This window comes from Protopterus annectens, chromosome 12.part0 (assembly GCF_019279795.1).
Source record: "Protopterus annectens isolate FY-2018-M chromosome 12.part0, PAN1.0, whole genome shotgun sequence".
Taxonomy (NCBI): Eukaryota; Metazoa; Chordata; order Ceratodontiformes; family Protopteridae; genus Protopterus; species Protopterus annectens.
Window position 1 is genome coordinate 1,257,550,127 of NC_056746.1, and position 20,053 is coordinate 1,257,570,179.

The following is a 20,053-nucleotide window of genomic DNA, read 5'->3' on the forward strand; positions in this document are numbered from 1 at the left end:
AGATTTAATTTTCACACTCTTCCAATAATGAGAGGCATGCCGAACCTGCCACACAATCAAAGGGCAGAGGCTCAAATACAAATTTCAAAGCTCATGGACATGAAAGCTATTCAAGAGGTACCTACTCACGAACAAGGTCAAGGTTTTTATTCCAGACTATTTCTGGTACCAAGGAAAGGAACCAACTGGAGACCCATTTTGGACTTATCCATCCTAAACACATTTCTACTCGTACCAAAATTCAAGATGCTCACATTACAGCAGCTTCTTCCCATGCTGGGCAAGGAGTTTTGGCTGGTAACATTGGACCTCAAGGAGGCATACCTGCATGTCCCAATCAGACAAAGCTGCAGAAGATACCTCAGATTTCTTGCAGGTTCAATCCACTATCAATTCTCTGCATTGCCCTTTGGCTTATCTACTGCGCCCAAAGTATTCACAAAATGCCTGGCATCAGTAATTGCCTTCTGCAGACTTCAAGGGATACAAATTTACCCTTATTTGGACGACTGCCTGATCCAAGCGGACAGCAAGCACATACTTCTGGAACATCTGGCTTATGTAACACGGTTATTGAATTCTCTGGGATACACAGTCAACAAAGAGAAATCCAGGCTAACACCAACTCAGAAAATAACTTTCCTGGGTGCCAACTTGGACACAAACACCCAGATGGCCTATCTTACGCCAGAAAAACAGGGGCAACTAACTCAGTACTTCAAAATACTAGCAAATTGTACCAGGCTCACTGCAAGGAAAGGGCTCTGGGCTTCATGGCATCTTGCATTCTTTTACTCCCATGTGCAAAGTTGCATATGAGGAAACTTCAATGGTACCTAAAAAACCTATGGTCTCAACACAGCCACAGTTTGGAAACAATAATACCAATAATCCCATGTTTGCAAAAGGAATTTCTATGGTGGGCCCAAGCATGCCAAACAAACACAGGTCTTCCATTCTGCAAGCCTCAAGCAAATCAAGTCATCACAACAGACGCCTCAGACTACGCCTGGGGGGGGCACATGACAGACAGGTGCATTCAGGGCAAATGGTCCCAAAAGGAAAAGCACCTTCACATCAATCGAAAAGAAATGCTAGCAGTGATAAATACAATTACAGCTTTCAAGGACCTCCTGCATCCGGGGCAATTATTGATAAGAACAGACAACACCACAGTAATGTGGTACATAAACAAGGAGGAACACATTCATACCCCCTGTGCAGGCTAGCCATGTCACTTTGGAACTTGGCTCTGGAATGGCAAATCGAACTTCAAGCACAGTACTTGCCAGGATTGGAAAACACGCTGGCAGACAATCTAAGCAGAAATATGACAGACCCACACGAATGGAAGTTGCATCCTCAAGTGTTTACAAAGATAATCCAAGCGTGGGGAAGGCCAGACATAGATCTCTTCGCCTCCCACAGGAATCATCAATTGAAAAAGTTCTGTTCAAGGACCTTTCATCCAAAGGCCTGGAGAGTGGACGCCCTTTCTTTCAGTTGGGCAGCATGGACAGTTTACGCTTTCCCACCTTTGCCTCTTCTGCCCAAGGTGCTCTTGAAAGCAAGAGCAGACAGACCGAAGATGATACTGATTGCTCCAGACTGGCCAAGACAACACTGGTACCCACTCCTGAGGAGCCTAACATATACTCCTCCCTGGACCCTACCTCTAATGCCTCTTCTACTGACTCAGCACAGCTACAAAACTCTTCAGTCAGCTGAAAACACTCAATCTGGCTGCATGGAAAATTCCTTAACACCACAACAGACCCTACTCTCCAAAGAGGTGCAGGATGTCATTTTGGAGGCCAGAAGGCCATCTACTAGAAAGGCTTACTCTGCAAAATGGAAACGGTTTTGCGCTTGGAATGAGAGAAAAGGCCAGGATCCTAGAAAACTAAATTTGCCTCGGATATTACAGTATCTAGCTGAGCTGTTGAAAAGTGGACTTTCATTTTCCTCCATCAAAATTCATGCTTCAGCCATTTCTGCAGAATACAACACTGATCCACCCTTATTCTCTCACCCACTTTTAAGACAGTTCCTCAGAGGGGCTAAGAATATAAGACCTCCAAGGAAATAACCAATACCAGCCTGGGATCTTAATTACATTCTAGAAAAGTTAACATTGCCTCCCTTTGAACCAGCTGCCTCAACAGATTTGCAATATTTGTCCTGGAAAACAGCTTTCCTTCTGGCCATTACCTCAGCTCGTAGGGTTTCGGAACTACAAGCCCTCATGGCTGTGCAGCCCTTTCTCATCTTCCATCAGGATAGGGTTTCCCTACGAACCAACCCGTCATTTATGCCTAAGGTAGTATCCAGGGTAGCTTTAAATCAGGCCATACACTTACCTACCTTTTACCCCAATCCTCAAAACAAAGGGGAAAGGCTGCTACATTCCTTAGACATCCATAGACAGCTACGTTACTATTTGGACAGAACAAAGCCTTTCAGGAAATCAGAACAACTTCTTGTGTCCTATGCTGTAGGAGCTCAAGGGAAGCCAATTTCCAAACAGACAATTTCAAAATGGATAGGCCACTGCATACGGTTTTGTTACTCCTATCATGGCAAATCTGTTCCTACAGGCATCAGATCCCACTCCACAAGGGCCACAGCTACCTCAACAGCCTTCCTCAGAGGAGTCCCTACCAAAGATATTTTGGAGGCAGCCACTTGGAGTTCTGTGCATACCTTCACAAAACACTACCACCTGCCTTTATACTCCAAAACTAGAGCAGGTTTTGCCACTGCTGTGTTGCAGGGCATTCTGGCTCCTCCCAGTTCCACCTAGTGCCTACCACCCTGTGCGTAGCTTTGGGATTCTACCCATCTGTGATTACTGCAGCTGTATGCACGATGAACATAGTACAGTTTTGTACCTACCATAAATGTAGATGTTCGAGTGCTAATACAGCTGCAGTACAGGTTTCCCTCCGTCCTTCCCCTCTTGGTAAAGGTGGCTAACACCTCCTCATACAACCTGATTGGGTTATCCTTCAGTGGTGTATTTGCTTGCAACTACTGATTTTTGATTATATTGCATTGCATGATTACATATATAATTTATGTATTGCCTTCCTTCTGGGGGCACCTGACATCTGGGGCAAGAAAGACTGAAGAAAATGTCGTCGGCTGTGTCTTGTATACCCCTGTCGCACTGACGTCAGGAAAGAAAGCGACGACAACCGACGCCGGACCTAGACTTTGGAATTCGGCCGACCGAGGACCCGCCTGACGGCAGAAAACCCATCTGTGATTACTGCAGCTGTATTAGCACTCGAACATCTACATTTATGGTAGGTACAAAACTGTACTTTTCACACCATATAGTGGTCTCAGAATCAGTGTTACCGTTAAACCGTTTCACATACTCCTTCAACAAAGTTCAGTGTTTGAAAAATATCCTCATAAAACAAATTCGCAAAGTTAGTGAAAGACATTGATCTATTTTTTATCTGTTTTTTTGTCAAGCATATTACAACACAAACAATGGGCTGCACTTAACCAAAAACCTCACCAACAAAAAAAAAATGGCAAGTGAAGTGGATAGACACATTCAGCCAAAAATGCATTTGAAAACTAACCAGGAAAAGGTATAGAAACACCAGTCAAACTGACAAATGTAGCTCAGAGCTAATCAGATCTGTCAAGCTTAACATAAACCAAGGAAGCTCAAACATGTGCTGTTAATTACCCATTTTATCTGATAAGTTATCACTCCAGAACAAGCAGTTGTTCATCCTTATTAACAGCAGCCATGTTTTCCAGTACAAGTGAAACTTTCTTTGATACATAAGAAAATTCTGGGATCACCTTTAATATTGCTTCTCGTGAGTAATGATCTCAGTGGATTAAATTGGCGCAGGTTTACCAACTTAAAATTGTGCACTAAAATTATCCTACAGGAGATGAATTTTCCTACTGCAGCAAATTAAGAAGTTGTGTGTAGCTTTATACCTTGCATGCCTTATTTTGTAAGTCAGGTGATGTGAAGCCTGTTCCTGGTCCTGACTCCAGCACATTTGTCTTTTAAGCATTTAGCCTTCCCTTAAGTAAAGGTTTCAGGTTTGCTGACATGAGTATTGGCAACATAAACAAGTGATCCCTGCTTGAAACTTGGATTCAACAGGCACAGACTGACCGTAACTGAATCATGCTTAAAGGATGAGGTTTACCTATCAGTTTTATTTTGCAGAAATTAATTGTATCCTTGTCATAGATAATGGACTGGACCTAAGGTACAGGAACAGTACCTTACTAATTGTCAGAATCCTAAGTGGTTTAGAAAATATTTAACAAAAATATATCCCTGTGCTTGTGGATGACTCAGACATTTTACCAAATTACTATTAGAGGTCATAGAGAATTATACCTGTATTGTACACTGCACTCCCTAGCCTCAATTAAGATACTGAACTAATGTATTGAAGAAGTGCCAAAGATGAGACAGTGGGGAATTTCATCCTTAAGGGGGAACTGTAACTTAAAGGAGAACTGTGCCCACAGACTGAAAAAACATCATCTTGCTGTTTCCTATATTTTAACACTAGACTATATATACTTTTTTATATTTTTAAATGTAATTCCAGAGTTTGCCCACATCAGGTCTGACATCTTAATTTTTTTAGTTTACCTCCTGGTACCCACAATGCAATGTTTGGCTTTAAAATATTACATCATAGCCCCGAAGCTCATGTCCATGCATTCGCTTTACATGTATTTTCACATGTACCCTGCTTTCAATTAGTCAGTCAGGTTTAATCGTTGATTGCTTTTCAGTGACTACTTAAACAGGGATAATCACACAGAACAATATTTGCGTCACATGAACTTTGTCACCTGCTGTGAGCTGTCAGTCACAACACCAAACAACTCAAATTTGCCACTTTGCCAGGTATGAAGGGGAGGTATTTAGGGGGAGTGGAGATAAGTTTAAGGACTACAGCATCAGGCATATCAAAAGAATGAAAATTGGCCGCTTTAGAAAGAAAAAGTAGTAGCAGGCACTGAGGATACTGTCTTGTGTGATTAGCCCTGTTTGTCTTTAAGTATTCATTTAAAGGCAAGAAATGGTAATTAAACCTGACTGACTAAAAGAAATCAGGGTACAAGGGAAAACACATGTAAAGTCAGTGCATTGACGGGAACTTAGGGAAGCCATGATGCAATATTTTAAAGCCAAACACTGCAATGTGAGATACCTAGAGGTAGACTAAAAAATCAAGATGCAGACACTGGTGTTGAATTTTGTGTATGAGTGTACTTTTAATATTAATGAACACTGCCACATCAGTAAGGGTTAAGAAGTAACTTCTTGGAAATATCCTTAAAAATGCTGACTTTGCTGAACTCTGACCCTAGCCCAATTTAAAAGAAAACACACACACAAGCTACACCTTAAGTCATACCCACCTAAGCCCTCATGCCCAGTCACAATATCCATCATCCACCCCCTCTCAAAAAATGACATGCTGTCATTTTGTCTCAGATTTATTACCAAAATTAACATCCTTAATTCAAATTGATTACATAGTCATATAGACTAAAACCATGGCCTACTATGGTCACCAAACCATTGCAGTGTATAACATGGGAAGCGCACTGAACAAGTTGGAACAGTTGTAAGCATTCAAAAAGACAAATAACCCTGACATTCTGCCAGCTACTGAATCCTGGGTTAAGCAGAGGCTGTCCTAACCTAAGATCCCACTTTCCAAGTTATACTATCTGTTCAGTGCTAGACCAGGTAAAAGAATGGGAGGAGGAACCCTACCCCCTTTTAAAAAAAAACTGCAAGTGTAGTCTCAACAACAAATCTCGTCAACTAGTCACCAAGATCCATCTGGCTAGCCATTGCTCTCAAACTGCACTACTAAAACCTCCTTACTGTGATTACCTACCTATCCCCTTGCAAACATTACAAAGTTTAAAGCACTACTGTATGACATCCTAGAATCCAGTGACAGTCATTAAAAACATAAGTTATCCCCTGTGATGTCTGTATTAATCTGTTAAATCCAAAAAACTCTGATATTTATGACCTGCTGATAAATCTCAACTTTACAGTGCCATTAAAGGGCTTTACTAGGTCAAACTCGAATTAAATGAACAACCCCTTTGCTAGATTTGATCTTAACTGATGAACCAACAACACTTCATCAAATTAATAAACTTCCACTGTCCATTCGTGGCCATTGCCGTATCACCTTCACCATCAAAACATCTCTAGCCACCCTCACCAGCTTATCTTCCATCCTTGAACCTTTAATGCATTAAAGGGCTAGTAAATGAACTTGCAAACCTTCAATTTGTAATATACTGGCAGACCACACTCCATCCTCTTTAGCCTCTTCCCTACCCAACTTTCTCTTCAGGCACCCAAGTTAATGTTTCCTTAAAGTCATTCAACTTAAAAACACATCCAATACAAATGGCTAACTAAAGAAGTCAAATTGGTCAACAAACATACTGACTGGGCCTGGAAAAGATGCAACTCTTCCAAATGAGTAGAAAATCACAATCTTTTCTTCTTTGGAACCCAGTTAAGAAAGCAAATTCACAAAGGCTCGGTCAGGATGCCTAATAGTTTTTCTCCTGCAGGTTTCCTAAATAAATTCTTCACCTTACCTCACCCCAAATCCCTTAGTCACATCTTCCTGCTAGCTCTACAGACCTTACTTAACTATTCTTATCCTTTCTAGTTTGTTTGTCTCCACAAAAGACAATAAGCAGTTTAAAAGATTTTGTCAGATACCCCTCCAGGTTGCAGTGAACCCACCCTTGATTCATTCTCTGCAGAAAGTATATGCTCCAACTTTTTTAAAGCACCTGTACGGTTATGCATTACCAAATATTTTGTGCCAGCTCATTGAAAAATGACCAGTGTTGCTTCCCTTCCCAAAGTATCCAGCCCCACCTCACCAAATAACTATTACAGGTAAAATTCTTGAAACATTATAAAGAACCAACTTGGTCAACATCTTAAAATTTACAAAATTCTGTCACACCATCAACATGGCTTCTCGTTAGGAAGAAGCACTATGACTGCCCTCTATGCACATCTTTTGATGTAGGGAAAAGGGCCTCCTAACTGCATCCAATTTTATTTATTTAGCAAAAGCTTTTGACACTCTCACCTACTGCTGTTAAATCCATTCACTGCAACATGAATTAGCACACAGGTAATGCAATAATTTCAAAATTTCCTTACTAATAAGCATTTCAAATTCCAAATTGGCTCAACTCATCTGCTGCAGATCTAGCAAAAGGCCTCCATTCTGTCTTCATACTAATCTGTTTATGAACCATCTTCTATTTGACTATCATAACCTGTGCATAGTTATCTATGCTGATAGCATGGTTATTGGTAGATTAGGGCCTTCCCCAGTAGTATTACTGAACAGCTGGAGCAAAGATGTCTGTAATGTTAGTATTTGTCTGGAAGCACACACACTCATCTTAAACCTAAATAAAACTAGAACAGTGCTACTTCGGATACTACAAAAGGTTGGCTTAGGTCCCAACAAGCTGCACCACCACACCTGACAACAAAGAACCTTTAGAAATGGTGCAAAACTATAAATGCATATGGATCAGGTTAGACCCCCCCCCCCCCCCCACCCATACACGCACCATTTTCAGTACTGCATGCAGATCGCAAAGTCCACTTTTGGGCTAGGAAGATCTCTCTTTTCTCTCCTGCAGGCAGAGCAGCCATTGGTGTATGTCTTTTTCCATCAGCTGGAGTATGACCTACCATTCACAGCCTCAGCATCTCAAAGAATTTACTGCACATCAAATAATTTATATGTAGATTTCTAACCTTCGCCCCAAGACGAGAACATCACTGCACCAGCAAAATGCTTTCCAGTACCCCAGACAATCAAGACACCTTTTAGGTTTTGCGATCTTCAGATTTATCACCATGGAGAGTTTTCCCCTTCTTTGCCACAGACTTCCAGAGAGAGCACTACCATCTTATTGGCTACATTCTACTCAAAAGTTACAAACTCCATATTCTAATTTTAAGTGCCTTTATCATGCATTTTCCATCCGGACTGTTAAAATGTGGGAAGCCATATTTCTTGTTTGAAACAGCAGGATTGTCTACACTGAACGTAGATGTTTTACTGTGAGCTGCAGCCATCTTCTTTTATTTCAGATTATTTAAGGAATGGTACTGAATTAACTGGAGAGTTTTCCTTTCTGAGGTAGACTGCCTGCTATGAGGTGGTCATTTATTGCAGTCCGTTTATGCCACTTAGTTTTAAAGTGAGTTACATTTTTGACTATAGTAGCATTTTTAGTTTGACTCTGGTGTACTTCACTGGTGAGCATTATGAAAAAGGCCACAAATTGCTATTGGTACCTAATTCTTGTTTCCTTAACAGCTGTGGCTGTCTGTCATAATATTTCCTGGACAATCTACCAGTGGAAGTTGTGATTATATTGGAAGTTCTTAATCTTGTTTTCCTGAATTTTATTTACAGTTTCATTTGTGTTTCAGGGAATGGTTCTTTCTGCTATCCCATGAAGTCCTAAATCCAATGTACTGTCTGTTCGAATATGCTGGCAAAGATAACTACTGCCTACAGATAAACCCAGCATCATACATCAACCCAGACCACTTGAAATATTTCCGATTTATAGGCAGGTTCATTGCTATGGTAAGTGGGATGTTTAAACAGTAATTTTTGTTTTCTACAGCCTTTGTTTCAAAGTAGATAAAGCTACACGAGTAAGCCAGACAATTTTATTAATATTTTTTAATTGCTTAGGACTTTGCAAATATAATAGTGCAACATGGCCTTAAGTTTGCAAAAATGCTAAGCACCTGTGGCCAAAAGATAATGTAGATGCTTTGTAAGTTATGGCTTGTGTTCAAGACGAAGTGGGATGTTGTGATGTTACCAGTGTTTAATTCTGTGCTTGAGTGCACTATTAATATTTATGAACGCTGCCACATAAGTAAGGGTTAAGTAACTTGTTGGAAATATCCTTAAAAACACTGACTTTGCTGATACTGTGCAAGACTTCGAGCAGGGAGTTTTTTTCTTTAATTGTATTAATCTGCCATTTCTATAGGAACTACATCCATTTGCAGAACATGTATAAATTTCTGTAGTGTCAGACAGATATTGAAAAATGCATTCCCAAACTCAGGTTGCCTGATCTGCCTTTGGGACTACTCATGATTTTTTTCTTAATTTGGATACTTCTGCAACTTAAGTCATGACTGTTGCATTTTTGATTTGTCTAGGTAGCTTTCTTTATATGGAGCAACTCTTAGTTATAAGCATAAAAGACCTCATGTAATCATATAAAGAATAGATAATATAAAGGTACATTTTAACAACACTTTTTTTTAGCTTATGAGGTAATCATTTAAAGTTCCATCTGCTAACATTTACAATGAATTACAATGTACATAAGAAAAAAAAAAAAGTCCTCACACTCAAACCACTGTACTCATCTTTATGCTTTATATTAACTGACAGACTTCTGGGACCTTAACAGCATTAGAAAAAAATATATCATTGTTATAATGTGAAGTCATAGTCCAAATACAGGGAGTTGATTTTGCTGCAGTCCTCTGAGACTTTTACTTGGTGTAGCCAACTGTGTGTATCTTTTATTTCAGATATTAATGTTACATAACCACCTGTAGCATACACCACTTTTTATTTTCTAATAGACAACATTGAAATCTGGCAAGATTCTTTCAGTTTTGCTTAATGTGTTTACATACACATTAAAAATAAAGATTCAGTAATTATCTTATTTTGCGAGCTTTGTAAAAGTGCTTTTTGTCAACTTATTTTTGGTTGTTTTATCTTAATATATCTTACATTTGTGACTGCTTCTAACTATTATAGACATATAAAGCAGTTATTTCTGTTATTAAAGAGAAGTCTGAATAATGATTGGCGACCCATAGCTCTTTGGTTTGGCCTTCTACTAATATTTCTTACAAATCTACTACCAGTCACAGTAATTTATTCACTTCCTTCTGTAGCACAACTGTCTTGTGTATTTACTTATGTAAACCTGGGCAATAAAAGCTGGTCTGTATGTTTCCAAAATAGATTCAGTTTTGGACAAACCTTTTTAGGAACTTTGAAGCCTGTGTGCTTGCAATGCAGTGTTTTTTCCTCATTTATTCTAGAAAACAGATATACTTCCTTGGATATGTTCTTGAATTATAAAGGAGGAAGTTTTGCATTTCCCTGTAGTACTAGAATATAGTTTTAACAAAATGGCACACTAAGCCCTTACAGCGACAGTTGTGGGAGATGTGTTTTTGTGTATGTAAAGAATGGTGGCTTGAGGTAACCATGAAGCATCTGCTGAATGAAAGTGTCTAGTTGTTGGGTAGGTTCATAAGTAACTAAGCTGCCTGAATGTCCAGGTTCTGATTCCCTATTGAATAGGGTTTGGGAGCAAACGGTAGTGAATTTGATTACTATTGGGGAGGAGAGTGGGAATCTCTTTGGTTTTGTTAGTGATTTGGCCATCACCAAAGCACGTCTTCATAATTACTCTTGAAGATCTTTGTGACACTGTTACATAGGCAGTTACTTTAAGATCTTCCACTGTCATCGCTGCCAGAAATACTTTTTTCCAGAATTGTTCATGTGGAGTATTTCTCCGTGGGATGCCACACATTATTTCTAATGGAATAGTGGACACGGACGGACACACACCATCTACATTCCTTCTCACAGCCATAATGTCCACCAAGTTGAACTGAGCCTGACTATTACTATGTCAGTCCTTGGTTGCTTCAGTTTTTATTTTTTGGAAGGAAAGCTCTGTAGTTTTTGACTTTAAGTTCACCAGTCAGCATTTTAAGCCCTTTATCAAAAATCATGATGAGTCATTCAGTCAACTCACTCAAGTGATTGCCAACTACTGCAACACAGCATGAATTTAAAACTGGTCACATCACTCAAATAGCATTGCAAAGTATGCAATAAAGTCCAGAAGGGTTGGGATTTTTGCTTGGAAATCTTTGCATAGGTACTTTTGTACTCCAAGCAGTTTTCAGAGAATTTTCCTTGGGTAGATTGCAGATGTTGGAGGTCTGAAGGGAATGAAGTAATTGGAAACATTTCGGAATGGTATGAGTTAGCAGACTTTAAACATTTCCTACAGAGTACTTTGTTAGAAATGTGGGGAGGTCAAATAATTGCAACTAAGGCAGTATATTTTTTTGAGTTGGGTGTAGTATCCGAATTTATATATATGCTATACGTAGCAAGTCCCTGCAGTTTTAATGCTACTGACTGCCAAAACAGTAATTACTAAAAAATGGAAATTAGAATTTAAACCAGCTGTAGCTGAAGTACTGAATATTCTAAAGGAATTAAAATAACAGAGGTCAGATTTTCATAAAAGGGAAGACGCAATTTGTATAGAAATGTAATTTGTGGGAACAAGATATGCAGAATTATGCTGTAGAACAGGAGTGAGGTTTAAGGGAAGGCAAGAACTGATGAAAACTGGGAAAATGTAGCAACAGCTATCCAACCATAAACACAATAGCAACCAAAGGAACAGTCCACTTGAGTATACACAGCAATCCTCTAAAATATTTTTAAGCGCTTTTCGTCCTGCAGTTTGCTAGAACTTCTTCATATAAAACCATTCATACGATTCCTTCATTTAAAAACTTTTTTATATAAGTCGTGTCCGTTCTAAACCAAAAAAAAATCATACTTTCCTAAAACTAAAATTAAATTAACCCTTTCATACTCAGTACTTCCTTACTATTTTGTATATTTTAAACAATCTATTAAATATTTCTCTGTTACATGAAAAAAATAAATTTCCTAAAATCAGACATTGTCAACCCTCCTATTTTTAAAAACCACCTTGGTTATCTTGTTAAACTTTTCAACTTTAGTATACATAAAATTGAACAAACTTCATTTAAACCAGGATGTTGACATGCATTCAAATGCATCTGCCATAACAACTCAAGTCTCTCTGATTTAGATTTTTTTAGAATTATTTAAAATGTGCAAAATAGTAAGGAAGTACTGAGTATGAAAGGGTTAATAGGAAAGTAGGATTTTATTGGTTTAGAATGGACACATGACTTGTATAAACAAGTTTTTAAATGAAGGAATTGTATGAATGGCTTTATCTGTTCTAAGTTCTAGCAAACTGCAGGACAAAAAGAGTTTATTAAAATATTTGAGGATTGCTGTGTACACTCGAGTGGACTTCTCCTTTGGTTGCTATTGTGTTTATGGTTGAATAGCTGTTTCTGCATTTCCCCAGTTTTCGTGTAGTCTTTAAGTGTAATGGCTACTGAAGGCATTAGCACTTGTACAACTGCATCACAAAGTTCAAATGATGACATCAGGAACTTGACTGCTTTAATTGGTATGGTTTTGCAGCAAGTTGAAGACTTGGCAGCATTTACATTTATTGAATCTGGCTCACAAAACCACCAAGGAAATAACGTTGCAAATGTGAGTCAAGTAAGGGTAGGTCAAACTGGTACAACCTACTCTATTACATCCTGTTTCCTTAATAGTTCCCAACAAAGTAATGGCAATGTAAATGATGGTAGTATCAATTTACAAGAAAGGGATCAAAGCGAGGATCCCCTACTTGATACCAGGACATTAAACAATCAGTTGGCTCCCTCAGGGCTTATTGGGGTCCCAGATATTAACAGTTGTGTAAATGAACCTTTAACACTGAATTCACAATCTCATGGAATGAAACAGGGGCACCCGGATGGAGGAAGCAATAATATTGTCATGAACTTAAAAGCATGAGATTTCAAACTGCTCAAATATAAGAAATTGCAGTTGGAAATTGTGTATTTTCATGAATGTATTCAGCAAAACAGTGTTCCTAAAGGTCTACGGGTATGGTAATACCCAACAGGGATTATAGAAGCTGGCTCAGTTCATTAAGACCTCATTAAATTATTTGATAAACACGGTCTCGAATTACTTGAACTAATGATGAGACACTATCAAGTTATGGTCGATAACATTGCAAGTGCATTACTAATTTAGATAATGAAATTAAGGCAGATATTGATTTTGAGCGGTACCACTTTGAATATAATAGAAGTTTCACTAGTACTGACCAACATCTGAATAAACTTAGAGAAACTAAACTTAAAACATTAAATAGGGACCATATGGACTATAATAGTGGTTCAGCCTACCCTAAACCACCTCCCTCGCAATTATGGAGCCCAATTAGTCGAACAGGTACAAACCCAGTAAACCAAGGAGGAGCTAATGGCAGCCCTGTGAAAGTGACATCAAGTGAGGTAATCGGAAACCAGAACCAAATGGTTTCAGTTCGAAAATGTGAAAGGATTTTTAACAGAAGTAATCAGTTTCACCCCAGTGAACAAAATTTATACAGCAGTGAAAATAACATGAATGGCCAAGGGCAGAACAGTGAAAATGTTCAACAGGGCACAGAACCATGGCCTGTGTCAGGAGACCCAACGACGAGGCACGGAGAACAAACAAACGGAGGAGGTAACTGCTTTCTCTTACAGTTCTGTACCAGAAAGCAAAAATAACTGTAAAAATAATTACGAACAGCAAAAAAGACACTAAACTGTACAATTATTCATCTTGTATTGTAGATACAGAACTGGTTGAACTTTTAGCAAAAGGGTCCACTTTTGTGCCTGCATGTTATGCTGACTTGGCGAAAACCATTTTGGACTTTAAATTGTTTGTTAGGAAATTGAATTTGGCTGTACTTTTAGGGCATAGAGACTCAAGAGGTGCAGAGTTTCGTGTCTCAAGTACATTTAATCCCCCAATGCATCCAACTGTATCCCTTTTTGAACGCATATGTGAACTTGACATCAGGACCTGTATTGAAGCAAATAATGTGAAGAGCAATAATTGTAATGTTAGCAGGTCTGAATGGGCAGCACTTAGTGAATTACAAAGGTTACCAGTTAGGGTAATGAAACCAGACAAGAGGGGGAGGGCTGGTTATGATGGATGTAGTGGATTACATTTATAAGATGAAACAGATGTTACAAAGCGAAACGTATGTACTTTCTAAAAAATGAATTGAGCGTAGCTAATGGACGTAATCAATGGTTTGTTTATTGAGGCAAAAATTGACATATGTTTAACTTTTTAACAATGCCAACCCCCAGAATCTCTATATTTGGTACCCCAAAGGTCCATAAAAGCATCAATAATCCCCCTACAAGACCTTTGGTAGATGTAAGGAATTCCTTTACATACTCCTGTGCAAAAACGGTAGATACAGTATTGAAGTACATCAGTCAGGAAACACAAATCTGTAAAGATTTTTGGTCATTCTTGGATCAAATGAATGACATAGAATTTAAGGAAGAGTACAGTTTCTTGACTATTGATGTGAAAGATTTGTGTACGTCTATCCCACACATTGAAGGGATAGAATGGGTTTCCTTTATGATGAGGTTAAAAAAAGGGCACCATCAACTGAAGTAATGTTAGTTGAAGAATTGTTAAATATTATATTTACTACTACATCATTTTCGATAATGAATTTTACCTACAAAAAGTAGGTGTAGCAATGGGTTCAACTTATGGTGCAAGGTTTTCTAACTTAGTTATGGGATATGGGGAACAAGAGTATATCAATAAGAACACCCAGATAAGTGAATTGATATACCTTTACACATGATTTTTGGATGACATTTTTATTGTTATTAAAGGCGACAATATGATAGCAACAGATTTAGTTTATTACTTTAATAGTACCACAGATTTTTTACAGCTCAGCTTGAACTACAACCAAGATGCTATGTCCTACTTAGAGACTGAGTTAAGGAAAGATAACTATGGTAGGTACACAGCAAAAATCTTCAGGAAAGAGAAGTACCCTAATACACTCGTACACGTTTGTAGCTGCCATCCATACCATCAGAAACGGTCAGTAAAAGGCCAGCTCGTAACAGCAGCCAGAATGGTGACTAAAGAAGAGGAATTTCAGGCAGAATGTGAGACTCTGAGGGGGATGTTTTTGAGATGAGGATATCCTAACTCTTTAATTTTGAAGGTGTCATAGTAAATCATGGATGTTAAACATCCAGAGAGAGGGTCAAATACGGATAATAAGTTTCAGTTTATGTATAGTTTCATCACACCGTATAACTTGAATGCAGTGGAATTTAAAAATATATAAAAATTTGGAACCTCTTGCAAGGTTATAGGTTCATAGGTTGGTACTGGGCTATCTGCCCAAAGGCATATATTAGCCCAGCCACGTTGTGTGGTATTCACTGCCCCTTTAGTGTAGTAGTGCTGTTGGTGTGATCCCCGGTGTGAACTTTGTTACCCATCCACTCATCAAGGTTCCTCTTGAAGAGTGATAGTGAGGGGCTCTGTCTTATGTAGATCGGGACCCTGTTCCATAGTAAGGGAAGTCTCTGCGAAGGGAATCTATCCCTCCAGCATGTTCTATTCATTGTTGTGTTGAGGTTTATGTCCCTAGAGCGTGTAGCTCGAGTATATTTGGTTTTGCTAAGATGGAGCATGTTCAACAATTCTGGGTTGGACATGGCTCTGTACGTTAGATAAAGATCGCCTCTGAGAAAGCGGTATGCAACAGAGAACAGTCTTAGCTTTTTCAGTCGTGCTGCATAGGGCAACTGTTTGAGGCCAGTAATCCTCTTGGTTAGGGTACCTCTGTGGTCTCTCCAGCAGCTGGAGAATGCCTAGCCAGGTACATTCCAATTGGTGCATTGTACTCAATAATGGGTCTGATGAAACATCTTTTGTACATAAACTTATAGAACCTCCACAGATTGTCTTTGATAGGTAGGAACATAAAAAGTTTACTAGAAAAACGTAGTTCACAATTGGTGACATATCCAGGAATGTTTAGATGTGGTATGTGCAATTACTGTAAGCATATGGAAATAGGTCAAACATATTTGGTAAGAAATATGAAATAACACACTGGAAAGAAACTTAACTGTAATTCTAAAATGACAGTGTATTTAGCCCAGTGTCAACTTTGCCCAGCATTTTATGTTGGGAAGACTGCCCGTAAACTCAAGGAACAAGTATATGAACATCTTTACAGTATTAGCAGAGGCAAACAAGGAAAATGCACTAGCTAGACACATACTGGAACATGCAGGTCATAGTTTTAAATTTAGAGCTATTGATCAAGTTATGCCAGACAAAAGAAGGGGACTTGTTATTTTAGAAAGACTTGAGTTGTTATGGCAGATATATTTGAATGCATGTCAACATCCTGGTTTAAATGAAATGTGTTCAATTGTATGTATACTAAAGTTTATAAATAAGGTGATTTTTAAAAATAGAAGGACTGACTGATTTTAGGAACTGTATTTTTTGCATGTAACAGATATTTAGTAGACTGTTTAAAATATACAAAATAGTAAGGAAGTACTAAGTATGAAAGGGTTAATTTAACTTTAGTTTTAGGAAAGTAGGATTTTATCTGTTTAGAATGGAGACATGACTTATGTAAAAAAGGTTTTAAATGAAGGAATTGCATGGATGGCTTTATTTGAAGAAGTTCTAGAAAACTGCAGGACGAAAAGCACTCAAAATATTTTATAGGATTGCTGTGTACACTCGTGCGGACTGTTCCTTTGGTTGCTATTGTGTTTATGGTTGGAAGGCAAGAACTGAGCAATTTATGTAATATTCACGTAAATGATTAAGTAAATCTGTGTATACTGCATGAAAATAACAATGAAAATGTTTATGTGGTTTGTTTTGCGTTCTTGTAATGTTTGTCGTGTTTAAAATGTGATTGTTTAATAAAGATGTTAAAATAGCATAACTAAAATTTGTACAGGAAAGAGCCATAGTGTGTGTCAGTGGAAAAAAAAAACTGCCATTTTCCTAAAATTCAACAAAGCATTTCATGTAGTAAAGTGCCCATTATTCCTTCACTGATGCAGGAATCTGAATGCAACAGCACTGTTAGTCTGGTTCAAATCATACCTCAGCAGCAGAACAGCTTCATCACCAACACTGTACAGTATGCAACCCATTGCAAAAAGAAAAGCTTGCATTCACACACACGCCCACTGATTATAGCAAATTGCATGGCTGTGTACACATTATGTTTGACTGAGATTAAATGAAAGAATGCACACAAATTTCAGAATTTCAATTTACTGCTATCAGAGCCATGCACTGTGCAACCCATCACAGCCCACCCTTGCTCACCTCACTGCCCTTCCCCAATACAGAAAATTGTACTGGGATCGAGTGAATGTGAAAGTAAATAAGAAATGGCCATATATGTTTCAGCATGCTGCTGTCGGACTTGTACAGTGCAGTCAGTTGCAACCCTCCCATTTACTCATGATAGTTAATTACAACCAGCTGTGACTGTACACCTAACATCTAATTGCAATCAGATGAATAAATACATAAGTATTGTCACACAGGAATTAATTTTATGTTAATGCTTTCAGAATATAGTGTGCAACCCATTGCAATACCCACCCTCAGAGCATGCCTAGAAACCACTTAACTCAAGAGTCAGGTACTAAGCTAAAAAATAAGGTGAGACAAAGGCCAAAGTTAAGGGACAGAGTTCAACTATTGCCCTTATATGCTTACAAAGCTAATAGTATAACAGATTTTGTATTGGCATGCTTTTTCTAAACATTGTGAAGTCTGAAACGTCATTGTCTTGTCATTTACTGACAGCAATTGTCAGTAATTTGCCAGAAAATGACAACTTTTACAAAGGATAAGATAACAGTTGAGAACTGTCCCCCTCCGCATACATATGCATGCGAATGGACACACACATACACACCTCTCTCTCTCTCTTACACACTGAAATAGAATACAAAATGTCATCCTACGTACTTGCTAGCAGTGGTACACACTGTGCTACTTAAAAAAAAAAAAAAAAAAGAAAAGAAGAAAAACCACACACACTTCCTTCCATGCTCATACTTAGGCAGCCACCCATTTCTTCTTTCGCTTTGTCTCAGTCTTAGTCAGTTGGAACATCTCCTTGCTGATTCATATAGCAGCCCAGCCAGCCTGAAGTGCTGTTTCTGCCACTCCCAAAATGGCAGGACCTATATTAAGGTATAATTGTCTTATTTTCTATTTGGAGTAGGTCTGACACTGGGCTGTTTAAAAACATTTAAAAAAAAAGCCCAGTGAGTACAGCAAGCTGAATTTCTTTTCAACAGAATTTGGAGCTCTGAGCATGTGCAATAATGTGCATGCTGTTCTGAGCACCAGGTATGGGAAGTCGGCTATTTAAAAAAAAATATATATATATATATATATATATATATATATATCTATGTGTGTGTGTGTGTATATATATATATATATATATATATATATATATATATATATATATTTTATATATATATATTATATTATATATATGTATATATATGTGTATATATATATATATATATATATATATGTGTGTATATATATATATATATATATGTGTGTGTGTGTGTGTGTGTGTATATATATATATATATATATATAGATATATATATATATATATATATATGAACCAAAAAACCAAATAGCACAAAAACCACAGATAAAAAATCCACGAACGGAAAGCAAAGAGAGAACCAAACAGCAATAGCGTAAAAGTAATTTAATTTCCGCTTTCGTCACTTGACTTCCTCAGAATGCATCAGAACACATCAAATTCAACACTTAAATACCAAAAGGTTAATCAATGATAAAAACATTTAAATAATTAAAAACAAATAATACATTTACTTTAATATTAACTTAATGTCATAATCTTTGTTAATGTGCAATTTCTGGTGTTTTAAAAAACACTTGATGTTAATGGCATCGTTGATGCCAGGAGATTTATCAGAATTTAACCTCACCTGCCATACAGTTTCACGTTGCTCGAGATAGTTTTTAAAATCACCCATTCTCAAATCAGGGAACACAGTTTCTAATACAGAAAATAAAAATTTTTTAAAAAAAGGACAAACTACAGAATGCTTAAAAAGGGCGTTGTTGCCATCTCTAGTTTTGATACTGTAGAGGTGTTCCCTAATCCTGGTTTTTAGGCTACGAGTCGTCATGCCGACATAAAAAGCCGGACATGTCGAACATAAAGCAATGTAAACCACTCCAGTCGAATTACAGTCAACGTAGCCTTCAACCTTCAATGTTCTTTTTATAGATTCAACCATAATATAGGGACCCTCTGAAATGTATCTGCACATGTTACATGAATGACATCTGTGCATACCTGATTTGCAAATGGGGGGACGACTACAGGTTCTATTGTCAAACTCTAATAACTTTTTCAGATTATTGTGTTTCTTAAACACAAAAGATGGACAGTCACCTAAAACCTGTTGGATGTCCCTGTTACCACTAATTATCTTCCAATTATTAGCAATAACACTTTTAATCTGCCCTCCGTCTGTACTCATATCTAGTGAACATAAAACTCCTGTCCCTCCTTCACCTCTGGGGAGTCCTACATCTTTTTTTGAAACAAAAGATGATGGGGAGTCCAATAAAGGTTTGAAGGACTCAAGACGTTTCTTCAGAATCTCATCTTTAGTAATGCTCAAGTCATGCTCATGGTAACCCCTTTTGGTGAATAAAGAGCCTATGATACCAAACTCGTTAATCAGATCACTATATTTGCTAGTCATTCGACAAGCCCTAATGAGCTGCCCTCTAGGAATGTTCTTAACAATATGTTCTGGATGGTTACTCAGAACGTGCAGATAACCGTTGGTAAAAGTCTCTTTGCGAAAAATCTTGCTATGCAGCCTTAATTCAACCTCATCCCAGTATAAACAAATATCTAAAAAATTAACAGATGTTCCAAAGCTACCTTTGGTAAACTTCAAATAATCAGAAGATGAGTTCACTTCTGCAATGAAGTAATCAATGGTGTTAACATCGCCCTCAATGATGAAAAATAAATCATCAATGTAACGACAATAAAGTTTGATGTCAAACTTTTGTTGAACACGGGGCATAGTGTCAGTCTCCCAGCCTGCCATTACCAAGTTGGCAAAAAGGCCTGG

General features: G+C 37.9%; 1 protein-coding gene across 4 annotated transcripts in view; it reads left to right on the top strand.

Moving 5' to 3' along the window:
• ITCH (itchy E3 ubiquitin protein ligase) overlaps positions 1-20,053 on the top strand; it is a 2,580,358-nt gene that overhangs the window by 1,572,009 nt on the left and 988,296 nt on the right. For all 4 annotated transcript variants that reach the window (XM_044090275.1, XM_044090277.1, XM_044090278.1 and 1 more), the window contains exon 17: positions 8,519-8,678. In XM_044090275.1, the coding sequence (XP_043946210.1) occupies positions 8,519-8,678 (160 nt within the window). The remainder of the gene's footprint in view (positions 1-8,518; positions 8,679-20,053) is intronic.